Genomic DNA, 14,849 nt, shown 5'->3' with positions numbered 1-14,849 from the left:
TATGCAGAAAAAAAATGTCCCCATGTTTTACATAAATACATTTGATCTCACATGAATGTCATGACACATATGCACAAAATGAAGTTTAGTGGTAACAAACTACAAATGACCCGTTTTGAGGTTATAAAAAAAAAAACACTAAAAAAAGCAAGACACCCATAAAGACTTGTCAACTTTGAAAACGTTTATTTTTCATAACCAGCTTGCAGTGTTTGTAAGTCATGCTTCACGGGAGAATTGTAATCCTGCAGAACAGATGGGTCTTTGTAGTGAGAAAACTTTTACAGTCTGTTGAGCCGCATCACTCTAAAAACCTGAAAACAGAACAACATTCAGACTCGACTCTGTGTTCAACAGTAGATTTTCATTTTAATCACTTTTGTTCCTCTTTTCACATATGGACAGAAAAAAAGGGCACACGTGTCTTCAAGTCTCTTCAAAATAAAAGGCTTGTTCTGAAGCCGATTCTTCAGTCTATAAGTTACAGCTTCATCTTTTATTGTGTACAACAAAAGGAAATAGCAGGTTCTAGAAAGAAAGAAAAAAGACTGAGGCTTATAGAATGAAAGCAGTTTCTTCAAACATCTGCAAAAGTCACAAAACAAAAACCAAAAAGATGTCGGAGTAGTTCCCTTTGACACCTTCATCACCTATACTTTGAAGCCTAAAGCAGTAAAATGACATGCTGGGTCTTAAAAACGCCACTACAGCTGTAGCAGCTCAACTAAAACAGTTGATAAAAAAGGTCAAGAAATTCTCACCTCCTTTTTGGTTTAATACAGACAAAACTGTTTCCTAACAAGTCTAGAGTGGAGTTTTTGTTAAAAAATATTCACCAAAGCTTTTCTTTTTTTCTGTTTGCTTTGCTGCCGTCCTGAAATGTGTTCATTCACATTTTTACATAACATAGATGCCAGAAGATTCCTTACGTTAGAAGCTTCAGCTGAGCAACAGAACAACTGAGTAACTTTGTAAAACGGACATATTTTTTTATTATTTTTATCTACACCCCTGACATTCATAAATGTAGGCTTGAGATCCTTTTGTGAAGTTTGGTTGAATTTCTTTGCATTCTGACCTAAGACACTAAACTTTTCTGTTTGAAAAGCGGCTCAGCGTCTCCTGGAGTGGCTCCTCTTGGTGCTGCCGCTGCGTCTCTGGTGTCTCCTGTGATCTCTGTGCTGACTGCTGCTTCTGGATCGCTGTCTGCTGTATGTGTGGCGACTCCGCCCGTGGCTCCTTCCCCTGCTGCAGCTCCTTCCCCTGCTGCTCCAGCTCCGCTCTCTGCTGGAGCTGGTGCTGCAGCGTCTCCTGCTGCTGCTCCTCCTGTGGCGGCTGGAGCTCCTCGAGCTCCTTCTCCGTCGGCTGTGACTCTGAGAGCGCCTCTGTCTCCCTCGACTGTGCGAGCTTCTTTCTCTGCGTGAGTGGCCTCTAGTTTGTTCCTTTCCATGTCTGTTTTTAACCATTTCTTCGTGTTTGTCATTTGAGCTCTTCTTGGACAAAGTTTTTGATCTAACACTAGCCTCAGATACTTGCTTCTCTTTGCCGTTTCCTGGCTCCAACCCGTTCACTCGACCCAGGACCTCCAGCATCCCACAGTGAGGATCCGAGGCCTCTTCGCTGCCTTGTAAGCCAGCCGGTTCCCGTACGACTCCGGCGGTTTCCTCGCTGCTTTTCTTAATGAGGTTGGACAGAAGTTTGTCTCTCAGCTCCTTTTCTCTACGTTGGAGTTCCAGCGCTCGCTGCTTCTCCACCTCCACCCTCCGCAGCTCCTCCTCCTGTCTGCGCCGACAGGCTTCCAGCTGCTGAAGGCGAGCCAATTCCTCCTTTTGTCTGGCCTGCTCCTGTCGCTCTTGCTTCTCTCGTTCCGCCTTTTCTTTTTCCTCCTGATGCTGTTTGAGTGTCTGAAGGGAAGGACGAGACATAAAGAAAACCATCTGTGCTGTCAAAACAAGGGCTGTGAAACTCCGGAGGGGGAAAACCTGTGCGAGTTTCATACCTTGGCTCTGGCCAGCAGCTCAGCAACGAGACGTAAGGATTCCAGGTTGCGCTGAGCCAGCAGCAGCCTCCTCTCCTCCATCGCGATCTTCATCTGCAGCTTCTTCTGCTCCTCCTCCTGCTGCCGCCTGACCTTCTTCACATTCCTCCTTTCCTCCTTCTCCCGTAGCTTTTGCTCCCGCTTCCTTATCCTCTCTTCTCTTTTTCTCTCCTTTTCCTCCTCCTCCATCTTTTTCAGTTTCCTGAAAAAGCAATCAGTGACACGGATATAACCCTGTTTTTGGTGAAAGTAGACTGAATTCTAAGAGGGAAAAGAAAAACTACAATTTCCTGTTCCTGTTCAGGAGAAGATGAGGGTAAATATTTTCTTAAAATTAAAATTAAAAAAAAGCAGAAGGAAGAAATGCAAATACATTTTTTGACATAAGGTTGCATGTGAATTCATTTACTTTTGTGTTTAATGTGGCCATACTGAAGCCTCACCAGTCTAGATGAACTGACCATTCCCCTGTTTTTTACCATACCTCTCTTCCTCCTTTCGCCTCTCCTCCTCTTCTTTCTCTCGTCGTTTCTGCTCCTCTCTCTGCTTCTCCAGCTCCTGCAGCTTCAGCCGCTCCAGGTTCCTCTTCTTAATGGCCGCGTCACTAAGGTGTTTGCTGGTGTCGAACGTCACCTGAAAGGAATAAAAACCACATTTAACATCATTTAACGATAAATATGACTGTTGTGTGTTTGCTAACCGAGGAGTTTTGGGCATTTATGTACCGGTACCTGCAAGAAACTAAAAGATGTCCGCCTTGATGAAATGTTGAAGTATGAGACCAAGAACATTCAAACTTTGGCATTTGAAAACAAATATATGCATTTCATTATCTGTAATCAAAGTTGCCTTTTCTGGGGTCTTACATCAGTTTAAATCCCACAGCTTTAGTCTCTGGATTAAACCACTTCAGTCTGCCGCCAGCAGAACCTCAGAGATACTGATGACACAGCTTTCATTCTGATGGCAGTGAAAGGTCTTAAGCTACTCTGTCACTCAGACCAGAACAATCTCTTTGATTCAGCCTGCAAATGTTCATCATCACTGCAAGAGCTGCATTTAATCAGTCATGTCACAAAATAAGGAATCATTAAAAATAAACAGCTTTTGAAGTAAAACCAAGACTTTCACTCAAAAATGATTTACGGTATCGTAGACTTTTAGATATTTATGGAGCTTAGGTGATAAGTCCTTCATATCATTTAAAAACTCCAAAAAGAAAAGCCTTTCAGTCATTTATTTGCTTACATGGAGGTGAAAACACCCACTAAGTTGTGTTTAAGTACAATAGACATGAAATTAGCTATAAATGTGTACATGAAGTAGCCATTAGGGGGGTTTCTCAACCCTTCTGGGTAAAGAGGACAGCCTCTAACACCAGACTCTCAAAATAGGACAATTCCATTCTATGATGCGCAGTGATTTACAAATATTTAGCAGAAAATAAAAGAGCTGAAGCCAAAGTAGCTCATTTAAAGTGTGCTCATGATTGTAGGGTAAAGAAGTTCTCTACATTTGAAGATAGAGTACCTTGATGTTGCAGGCCACTGCCTTTCCATCCTCTCCTTTCAGCATCAGCTTCATGCCGCGGAGCGTATCCATGGCTTTTGTGAAGAAGCCATACTCCTGATACTGGACAAAAGCTTCAAAGTTTAGGTGGCCTCCAAAGCTGAAGGTACTGAAGTTTTTGTCCATCATCTCCTCCCTATAAGGGTCCAGCATGGGGATGTCAACATTGCGCACCTACAAAAACAAGATTACACAATATTTCTGGTTTATTAGTTGAACCTTAAAATAACTTTGATCGTCTTAAGAATAAAAGAAATAGTGAAGCAACTAGATTCAAACAAATGGAAGGGATAACTCCTTCAAAATGAGTTTCATTTAGTCATCCAGTCAACACATGCAGGCAGGCATAGACATTGCCTGAATAAAAAGAAGCTTCATAAAAACTATAAGAACTTCAATCAGTACTTTCTTGGATGATAATCCTATTTGGTGAATAAATAACCGCCTAATCGGTTAATCACCAAAAATACATTTGATGTAAAAATGAATATTTCATTCTATCTACCACCAAACTTTTATACTGTGGCAAGTAGAGGATCCAGATTAGATCAAGGCATTTTAACCATAATTTCATCTGGATTCTTTAATTGCCACAGTAAAAATGTTTTAGCGAATTTATTGAAGGAAAAAGTAGTTATTTTCATCCAACACTGGTTTAACAAATTCTTTGGAAAAATATATAATCCAACTGAATCAGAACTTGCCTTTTTATTTGTTTGTCATAACAAATTAAAAGTCCAGAATTGACAAAGACAACACAAAATATGTTGCCATTATTTCATCTCTTCTTCTACTTGGTGTTTGGATTTTATTATTGGTTTATTAATAAAGAACTCTGACGCTTAGGGGGTCTTTCTGATCTTTGAACTCAGACACTTTCACCTGGGTTCTCTAATTGGATGTAAAAAAAAAGCAGAAATACAGACTTCTTCCTACACAAAAAAAAAAAATAGATTCAGACAAACTGTTCCAAAGAAGAGCAAAAAATGAAAAACATTAACAGTATGAGGTTCTATAAATGCTCTAACATGTTAATAGAGGGAAAGCTGATCAGCAAACCTTTGCAACTATAAACAATCTGTATTTTTCTATTTAATTTAGCTTTTTGCTGAGAAAACATGATTTGTACTGAACAGCCTGGTTAAACGTATAGAAATGTAAAAATAGTCACATACAGAACTACCAACTGAGAAGAATGTATGTCTTTAATCGACAATTACCTTCCCAAATGTCTGGAAAACAGCAATGAGGACTTCTTCTGAGGGCCGATCTGGGAACTGACTGTCTTTCTGACTGAACCAGCGACAGGGAAGGCCTTCCAGGTGGATGGTGTCCGGCCTCTCTCCAGGCAGGGTCTCATTCATGTCCTTAGCATCACGGAAAAAGGAGTCCCAGTCATGGCGGGTGGGGAATTCCACCTTATTTTCTACTGCCCGAACCTGAGGGACGAAGACAGACCAACGAATGCATCACATACAGTCCATCCATTTTGTGGTAGAGATATAGTTGAAGTATTAGTCTAATGGAACAAATTATAATGTATAAAAGTCTTTAAAGTCCCACTCCAATCATTTTTTGATCTATTGTAAAGTGGCCGGGATAGGCTCCGGCAGCCCCGTGACCCTGAAAGGGAATAAACGATAGAAGATGAATGAAAAAAATGAATCAATGTAATCGTTGCGTATTCTTCTAGGACAGAGTTGCTACAGAGCGGCTGGAGTTCATTAAAAATTTGCCTTCGAGTTGTGGGCGGAACTGTTGGCACAGAGTAAGCCTGTCCCCTTCCCATCATCCATCTGTTTACGTTCTTTCCCGCTAGCTTTCAGTCCCCTCACAACCCCGACATGACATTACTGGTGCACCAAGAATTGCGCCCAATATCGGAGCTATCCAGCTGTACAGTTCTGAGCTAGATGTCAGCTCAGATGAGGAAAACAAAGACGTACATGGATCTATTTGTCTGCAAGTGGATGCATCAGAGTGGAGCGGAGCAAGGGGGGTTTGTGGCTTGCCATCGTAGTTTCTAAATCCCACCTACAAGTAATTTTTTGTCTGCTCCTGATTCACATGATTTCACTAAAGAAATACTCAGAAATACTAATTTAAGCTTGATATTTTTCGTAGATGTCTCCACCATCAGAAAAATGCTACAAATTCATAATTAAAAACACCCAAAACACGGTTTTCATCAGAGTGCGTCTTTAGTTTAAACGCAATAATTAAGCAATTGGTGATTCAAACTGTCAGCCTTACCTTGAGCACATCGGTGAATCCACTAAGTTTAATGGTCTTTCCATCAAGACGGCTTAGCAGGCCTTTGACCACAGTCTTGTTCTCCACCTCGCCCTCAAAGCGGATGAAGTCCATGGTGCTCTTGGAGATTCTGAGGGCGGAGAACTGCTCAGGAGCGACCATCGCCTTCACCCTCTCCATCACTTCCCAGTTGGAGATGCTCTTGCCTGGCAGCTTGAGCTGGGGTAGGGCCACGCTGACGGTCATTTTAGCTATCGGCTTGAGGTACAAATTGTACTCGGCGGACAAGCAGACTGCCTCTGTGGTGTCGTGGACGATGGTGGTCATTGTCATTCAGAGACGAGTGAGGATGCCCCAAGGACCAGAAAAATCAGAGATTTTCCAGCTAAGCTAGTTCACACATCTACGCAGACCCTGTAGCCAAAACAAGAACAAAAATATCACAAAGAAATAAAGAGAATTCCACAAAACTGACAGATTTAGACAGGACTTGTGTATGCCAGTCCCCAATGCTACACATTTCTTTTTTTTAATCACTATTATTGTTGTTATATTCACTTTTTTTGACTAGTGATTTTATTCTATATGACTGTCTGTTATATATGGTTGTGGTGTTTATATGTAGACCTCAAGTCTGTAAATAAACAAATTAATTGATGCTATTCAGCTTAACCTCTAGCTGTTACAATTCTATTCAATGTTTTTTCTTAATACTCGAATCAAATCAGTAGCATATTTATACACGAATAATACTATACAGGGGGAACATATTTAATTTACTAGCAAATAATTACTTACAAGTACTTTAAATAAATGAATACCAAACCAAAACATCAGCTAAGTTACCGCTAACTTGAGCTACCCATCATGCTACGCAACGAACAGAAATACATTTAGGATCGTAAATCAATAATAATGAGGGGAAACGTGATAAACAGCGTCACAAACACACCAAGTCATTCTTTTCGCACAAAGTCATCAGTCATAATCACTTACTCTATGGTTTGCGTGGCGGGGAACCGTGTAGTTAGCTTAGATAGCTCCAGCACCACAGATGCCTTTTTTCTCCAGTGTAGCAGCTGTCTGCTATTACATAAGAGTTGGCTAACGTTAGTTATTTTTAACAACAACTCGCCAAACATTTAAGTCTGGGTGTATAAAGAGTTCCTGAGCCTGAGAGCCAGGCGCTGCAGAGTCAAACTATATATATCATACAACTATTTCATTGAAAAAAGCCGTGGTACGCCGATTCCGCATCCAGTGAACTTTGACCTGACAAGGAAACTACGAGAAACTGCTATTAGTGGCGGTGGGAAGAAACAGCGACACACTGTGGTAAAAGCTATACTATATATTAAAAAAAATAATATCCTCCTGAGACCCGGCCCATTCACTTATGTCCTCTATAATGGTCATTTTGTTTATCTGTATATTTCTAAGGAATTAAGAGATGCCTTTCCGAATCCTACTTTAATCTGTAGAGGACATCCTGGGCTTTCCATTGATGTGTCATGTGATGAGTTTGCATGCTGGGAACTTTAAGTTTTACCTCTACAAAGATGGCTTCCATGCCATTTACCTAATTTTATGGAAAGGTGAAAGGCAAGTCAAAAATTATGTATCTATTCCTTTTTTTACCATGATAATTATATATATTCTTGGTCATAAACATGTTAGGAACAATATTTTTAGATCTGAAAAAAGTTTCATGTTTTCGGTTTTAAAACAGCAGGCATTTAATGAATGTCCACTGTAGAGGACACCGGGACCATTTTAATGTATTTAATTGCTGCACATAATGTTTGGAGAAAAAAGTGAAGCAGAGAGGATTTTATACCAGATAGTTGAGAGAGATTCAGATTTGGAGCTTTGAGATGATAAAAAGGATGAGATTCAGGAAGAAATAACTGTTTTTTTTAAATAACTTGATTTTTTTGTGTTTTTTAAACGTCCATCATAAGAGGTTTACACCTGTACTACCAGGGCGCCCTGCCTATCAAGATGACGCCAAAGTTTGTGAATACCGGAGTTCAATCTCGTACTTTTCCCAGTACATTGATAACATTTTTGAGGATCTGTTTTTGATCTAGTTTTGTTCAAACTACCAGGGAATCACACACCCCCGGCTCTCTAGGAAAGTCAATAGGCCACAGTACTGGAGAAGACAGTCGGTCCGATAGTGGAACCTCAGATCCAGGAACAACAGTTAGGTTTCCGTCCTGGTCGTGGAACAGTATAACAGCTCTACACCCTCTCTAGGGTGCTGGAGGGAATGCGGGAGTTCGCTCATTCAGTCCAGATGTGTTTTGTGGATTTGGAGAAGGCGTTCGACCACGTCCGTCCCCCGTATCCTGTGGAGGGAACTATGGGAGTATGGGGTCCGGGGAGCCTTACTGAGGGCTGTCTGGTCTCTGCATGACCGGAGCAAGAGCTTGGTTCGCATAGCCGGCAGTAAGTCAAACCTGTTCCCGGTGCACGTTGGAGTCCAGCAGGTCTGCCCTTTATCACCGGTTCTGTTGATAGTTTTTATGGACAGAATTTCTAGGGCACAGGCAGGGCCCGGAGGGGGTCTGGTTTGGGGACCATAGGGTTTCATCTCTGCTCTTTGCAGATGATGTTGTCCTGTTGGCTTCATTAAGCCGGGACCTCCAGCATGCATTGGAGTGGTTTGTGGTAGAGTGTGAAATGGCCGGGATGAGGGTCAGCACTGCTAAATCTGAGCCCATGGTTTTCGACCAAAGAAAGGTAGTTTGCCATCTCTTGGTGGGTAGAGTGTCCCTGCCCCAGGTGGAGAAGTTTAAATATCTTGGAGTCTTGTCCATGAGTATGGGAAGACAGGAGCATGAGATTGACAGGTGGATCGGAGCAGCGTCCGTAGTTATGCGGTCGCTGTATCCGTCCGTTGCGGTGAGGAGAGAGCTGAGCCAATAAGCAAAGCTCTCAATTTAGCGGTCGATCTTCCTCTGTAGCAGATGGTCCAACAAGTAACAAAAGAGTGATGCTGAATTTTATTGTTTTAGAACAAAATGTAATGTTTTTTGGGTGAATATCACTCTAAAGATTTAATCTGCTCCTTTTTTCTGATTTTCCAAATTAACTTCTATTTTCACAGAAATATCGTCCTGTTGTCCTCTACAGTGGACGTGTTGGGAAATTAAAATAAAAAAAACATTTTTAAAAAAATTTAAATTGTAAGGTGTTTATTTAGGCCCAAATGGATAGGAAATCACAAAAAAACAGAAATTGTAAGACACTTTTTTTCTTCGGTTCTCAGGAGGATAAATATAATATATATCATATATTGTGTATCTGTATAACAATTCTGTATCTGATCAACTGCCACTGGTGCTTATATATATATATATATATATAGAGAGAGAGAGAGAGAGAGAGAGAGAGACAGAGAGAGAGAGAGAGACAGAGAGAGAAATAAAACATTAGAGAGAATCAAAGCCAGCAGGCTTTAGAGGTAAAGAGAAGAAGACTTTATGGTGGAATGGAGTAAGACATTATACAAATAGACGGTACACATATTTAAATATCTGTTTCTTGTTTGGTAGCAGACTCAAAGGCCACAACTACCTGTGAGTTTCATGTAAAGCTCCTAGATCTATGTGACCCCCAGTCATGCCTTCTTAGTGATGCACAACTTTTATTACCTGTTGCTTTTGATTGATTACAATCCAATGTGTTTTTTTCTCACTTTGGCTTCATTTTTATGCTTAAATATGATAATATTTCCAGAATTTGATATGTATGTCACTTAAATGGACAGGATTAGATAAAAACTGACCAGATTTGATTTCCGTTTGCTTTCTTTCCTTAGATTACCCTAAATGTTTAAGCAAACAGACTTAATTGTATTCAGCCAACAAGCCTATTATTTCAACTTGTTTCCCTGCATTTTCAAAGGGTCACATGACCAAAACGATAAAAGGGCAACTAAAAATATTTGTGTATGGAGGCCCATTTTGGCATCACTCACAATCTAAGGGTTATATATTTGGTGATTGAAGTGGTTTAAAACAGCACAAGTGGACGAGCTGGACATGAATGATCTCAACAAGACCCCGGGCAAAAAAGGAAAAAAAAAAAAGGTCGGCACGGTTTCCCTGAAAAGATGGCAGAGGAATTTACATAACAGGCATTACTCCCACCAATGTGTATGTAGGTCAGTGGCTTCAGTCAGAGAGGCTCTCAGTTCTGTCCCAGTCCACGGCCATTGAGCTGATAATTTGCCCGAGGCCACTGTGGATTTCACAACACCAACCTAAATCTCACCATGTCAGCACTGCATTTTGGTTAAGGATTTGTTAAAATAAAAAGGCTTCAGCTTTCAAAATAACGCCTGTTTACGTGTAATCCTGCTTTAGAAAAGACATTTTGACTTGGTCAAATAGGAGGAACGGACTGTTCCAGGGGATAATCAGAGCTCCGGTTATCTGTTCAGTTTCAGGACTGAGCCTGCTGGCTGAAAATGAACCGCATCCCTCCCACACCGGGAAAAGCTTGGGAGCTTTATTTATACTTCCTTTTATATATTCTACCATTTTCAGAGGGACTCTGAGGTTAAAAGGCTTTAAAATATGGAAACTATGCAAAACAAAACAAAAATGAACTTCCTGTTCTCCTATCACATTCTGTTATAAAAAATCCTATAAATGGCTATGAAATGGAAGCAAGAGCGCCCTGAGTTTTAGTTTAGGTCTTTTAAAAACACACACACAAAGCATGCAGACGTCGATGCTGCACAAAGAGTGAGCTTGTGGACAGGAAGCTGTGGATTTGCTGTCGATGCTGAACGAGCTCTGGCTCATCACTTCATTCAATTATTTAGCACCGACGGGCAGGAACAATCGCTGGGTGTCTGCAGCAACAGCAGATGAAATTGCACTAAACGTGAGCCGCTCATTTCTAAAAAAAAAAAAAAAGCACACCAAAACAGACAACAGAAACTCCAATCTTCTGCAAACTCATGTCCCCCTCCCCCTTTCTTTTTTTTTAAATTTTCCAACAGTTTAAAGAACAATGTTTGCTTGGTAACGATTTCACAGCACAGACGCATCACAGTATTTCACAGACAAGAATTTACATTTAAACAAAACAGAGGTGCACGGCTCTCACAGAAAAGGACATTTTATTACACAAGTTCTTTTTATAAAAATTACAAAATTGAAAAGGCATCCTTCAGTAAATCCAGGATGTTGCAGAGTGAGGAAGGTTGGCATATTTAAGGAAGTCTAATGAGATAACGTGATTTTGTTCATGCCAAATTAAAACCCCCAGGATGGCACACATTCACTGATGATGACGCATGATGGAAATATTAAACAAAGATGGTTTACGCTTTAAAGACTCAACTGCAGAATTTAAATTCTATATGTCGGGTTGCAGGAATGGAAAAGATACGAGGTTAAAAAATATGACAAAAAACAAAACGAAAATTTATAGGAGCCATGCTTGGAGATGCACAACAGAGAAACAAAAAGTAGAACAGCTTCAGAAATTGAGGTACACTGGAGATCGAAAACAAAACAAATATATATATATATATATATATATATATATATATATATACACACATTGTGTGCTTTCAACTGACATACAGTGAAACTGCTCAGTATTGGATGCAAACACTTTTTTACAACAGTGTCAAAGAAATAAAACCATAAGTGAGAGGTTAAGGTCTGTATAACCGATTAGACCTGCAAAATAAAAGTGTAACAGAAAACAAAAGGGTTCTTTTTTATAAGTGTATTTAGTTTATGTAGTTCTATTCCTAAATCAGCTACAGACTTCAAAGTGACGAGTGCAAACAGGTTGATCAATACAAGAACAGTAAATATTAAACTCTGTTTTTCATGAAATAAATCCATTTTTCCAGAAATGTACCATAAAAAGAAAGCTTCAGCACCACTCCAACACAGGAAAGGGACATCATTCACATTTGAAAAACTAAAAATATATGACTCTGTAAACAAATCTGATGCTTTTTATGGAGGAAAAAGTGTGGAACCACTTCAAAGTGCTTCTGACCTACAGTAAGGCTACATAATCAAGGTATTTTTAGGTTTGTGTGAACAGAATCCTAATGTTTTGCTACTTTCTTTAAACAAGGCCTTTCTAGACAGAACAACTAGGACAAGCTGAATATATGCAGATCCGCTGATCTGATTTGGATTTAAAGAAATGGGTTTGACGGGTAAAAAGAGGGACCTCCCTTTTGTGTGATTGGCAAAAAGCTTATTCACTGCATTCGGAACAAAGATAAATTAAAGCTCAGGAGAATAAGTGACCATTTCTAAAGAAAAAAATCTTTGTTTATTTGTAGGAAATATTGGAACTCTGAGATGTGGAAATGGAATTGTTTAAAGATGCTGGTTATTTTGCTGGTTGTACTTCACCCAAACAGGCTGGATAGTGGTCTAGTGCGAAGTGGACTGCTGGTTGCGTCTTCTCCTATCTCCACTTCTCCAGAGTCCCTAAAGGAGGCGCTGTGGATGATCTGGGCCCGGTGGCGCCCACGATGCAGTTTGGCGTTCAGTCGGCTGAGGGACGTTTTCCTCTGCAGGGCCCCCTTGGCCTTCCCGCTCCCCGCCGGCTCTTCCGCCGCTTCAGCTGACAGGTGGAGTCGCCGCAGAGGGTTCAGGTTGCCCTGCAGCACTCTGGCCAGCTTCCAGCCTCGCCCTCCACCTCTGCTTCCGCTGCCGTTTTCGGCGTCCGACTCGGCGGTCGGTGAGGTGACCACTCCTTCCTGCTGCAGGTCAGCAGCCAGCGGTGGGGGCAAGTACTGGATGGCTCGCCTCCCGCTGTAATCCCGAGCTTCGGGGTCTGCCTCCCAGTCTGACAGCAGCAGCCGAACCACCTGCCAACCACAGTGAAGGGCATTTGCTCTTCTATAAATGCCGGCTATACATCAGCAAATTATAAAAGAATGAAAAACAATTCTCTTTTTGTAAATTTAATATGTTATTTTTAAAGAAATGTGGGTTATTTGAGATCAAATTGAGTGTCTCCTACTCCCTGCAACCCACCTGTGTGTGACCATGCATGGCAGCCAGGTGCAGCGGTGTGTATCCAGCACTAGATCTCACGTTCACATTCAAAGGTACGGTGTTCTTCTTGGCGAAGCCCAGCAGCTGGGACAGCAGCTCGGCTTTGCCCTGCTTCGCCGCCCAGTGGAGGCAGGTGAAGCCCGTAACAAAGTCCCTTTTGGCCACCAGGCTGGGCTCCACGGCCAACAGCGGCTGTAGACTCTCCCACATGCCGTCTGAGGCGCAAAGCATCCACTCGTGCTCTAGTGGGTCCAAAGTCACCAAGGCACAGTCCTCATCGGTGGCTGAGGAGAGGAGGGACGCCGAGTCACCTTCGCTCCTCAGGGAGTCTCGGACACGGGGCCCACGGTTGATCAGCGACCTGCGAACCTGTGAGAGCTAAGTTCTTGACATTTGTTGGCACTTTTATATGCAAATATAGAAAATCAATGAAAAAAAAAACTCCAACCTGAGGAGAAGTACTCATCATCAGCTCTATAAAGTTCCTGCGGCTGCCCTTGGGTGTGTGAATATCCCCAATGGACTCCAGTCCCTCCAGTGCGCTGTCTTCAGACAAGCAGCTGGTTAGGATGGCTCTTTGGGATCCCTTGGAAACCCTGCGAGCCCCTCGCACCTGCTGGCAGTGTGGCCCAGCAGGGTGGCCCTGGTCCAGATCTTGCACAGCAATGACTGGGGCCGACTCTCGCCTCCTCCTGTCCCTCAGCCTCACCTCCCCTCCACCTGTAGATGTAGCAGGCGTCCTTGCGTTGATTCTACACTGAGACCTGGCCCCATTCTCGTTGTCGTTTGACTGTTTGTTATTGTCCAAGCTGGCAAGTGGTGCCTCTGTAGAGGAATAAAACGGGGTTTCCACTTCAACAGAGTTTATGTGTAGTGATGTTTTAAAAGATGCACACAGTAATTTTTCTGCATAGATAATATCCATATCTGCTGAAATAATTCTGTTATTTTTCAAAATAAAACTGTTGTGAAAATATGTAAAGTTAAAACATAAAATAAAATAAATACAATTATGCTTCAAAACAGCGTTTTACCACTTGCGACAAAACATAAAAACTTAAATGTAAACAATTGAAAAAAAAATCCAGCAAAGGGAAAAATTAACATCCTCTCCCCTCACCTGTTTGGACTCCATTTTCAGGATTGCCGTTCACATGTTTGTTGTCCAGCGCCTCTTGGATGTTGCCGTTGCACTCCGCTTGGTGGTCCGGGCCGCCCGAGTCCGAACGCATCGCGTTCAGACACACATATTTCACCCCGTTCTCCACCTTCACCAAACACAGGCTGTCGACGATGCGCCGCAGCCCTTCGTCTGACTGGTCATGACACCCACGGAGAGATAAGAAATGATCCATCAGCTCCATCTGTTGGACCCTCCCTCCTCTTTCCGACAGAAACCCCTGCACGGCTTCCTCCGTGATCTGGGATGCCATCGCCCTCCTCTTCCTCCTTTAATGACTGGAAAGAGTCGCAGGCTCAGCTACTCATTAACTTCCCAGGATACATTCATGGTACTGCTCATCCACTTGGTTCGGTGGCAGCAAAGAATCGCATCCTCTCCGGCCTCCTCCTTCCTCCATTGGAAAACCTGTGGCGGGCATTGAACGATAGGGGTCGCGCTTGAGCTGTTCTTTCTTTTTTTTTTTTTGAAGAATCTCGTAAACTGCAAAGAGTTGCATTTAGGGACTCCTCGTAATCACGAGTGTCCAAACCTCTAAATAAAAAATAGCGCCGTAAATCCACGTAATACAGCTGCATGTGCTGGTGGACACTAACATCGCCGTTTGAACATCTTAAAAATAGCAAATTGTTGATTACTCCCGGAAGAACAAATTACTGTAATGCGTTAAAACATGTTTGGATTTGAGGACATACGTTTTTACTTCCAGATTTAAACAAATCAATTGATTTTTGTTTTCAGTTGTTAACACGTT

The 14,849-nt window shown here is 41.9% G+C and overlaps 2 protein-coding genes across 3 annotated transcripts; both read right to left on the bottom strand.

Annotated features, from left to right (window-relative positions):
• Positions 1-169: 169 nt before the first annotated feature.
• Positions 170-7,183, bottom strand: akap17a (A kinase (PRKA) anchor protein 17A). The gene is made up of 7 exons (XM_011489654.4): positions 6,857-7,183; positions 5,861-6,274; positions 4,828-5,046; positions 3,569-3,781; positions 2,523-2,671; positions 2,000-2,240; positions 170-1,904 (listed from the first exon to the last, which is right to left on the bottom strand). Exons 2-7 carry the CDS (start codon positions 6,191-6,193, stop codon positions 1,113-1,115), a joined length of 1,947 nt encoding a protein of 648 aa, XP_011487956.1. The 5' UTR covers positions 6,194-6,274; positions 6,857-7,183; the 3' UTR covers positions 170-1,112.
• A 3,640-nt stretch (positions 7,184-10,823) lies between these two features.
• sowahca (sosondowah ankyrin repeat domain family Ca) lies at positions 10,824-14,571 on the bottom strand. 2 transcript variants are annotated; one of them, XM_078939874.1, is made up of 4 exons: positions 14,036-14,571; positions 13,364-13,635; positions 12,895-13,284; positions 10,824-12,725 (listed from the first exon to the last, which is right to left on the bottom strand). In XM_078939874.1, the coding sequence occupies exons 1-4, from the start codon at positions 14,346-14,348 to the stop codon at positions 12,261-12,263; spliced, it is 1,440 nt and encodes a 479-aa protein (XP_078796000.1). In that variant the 5' UTR covers positions 14,349-14,571; the 3' UTR covers positions 10,824-12,260. The 2 variants fall into 2 exon arrangements, with proteins under 2 accessions (XP_078796000.1, XP_004081895.1); XM_004081847.5 differs by having other exon boundaries at positions 13,364-13,740; positions 14,036-14,516.
• Positions 14,572-14,849: the final 278 nt, after the last annotated feature.

This window comes from Oryzias latipes, chromosome 21 (genome assembly GCF_053564925.1).
Source record: "Oryzias latipes strain Hd-rR chromosome 21, Olatipes_Hd-rR_3.1".
In the NCBI taxonomy this organism is placed as follows: domain Eukaryota; kingdom Metazoa; phylum Chordata; class Actinopteri; order Beloniformes; family Adrianichthyidae; genus Oryzias; species Oryzias latipes.
This window is presented reverse-complemented; position numbering and strand designations above follow the sequence as displayed.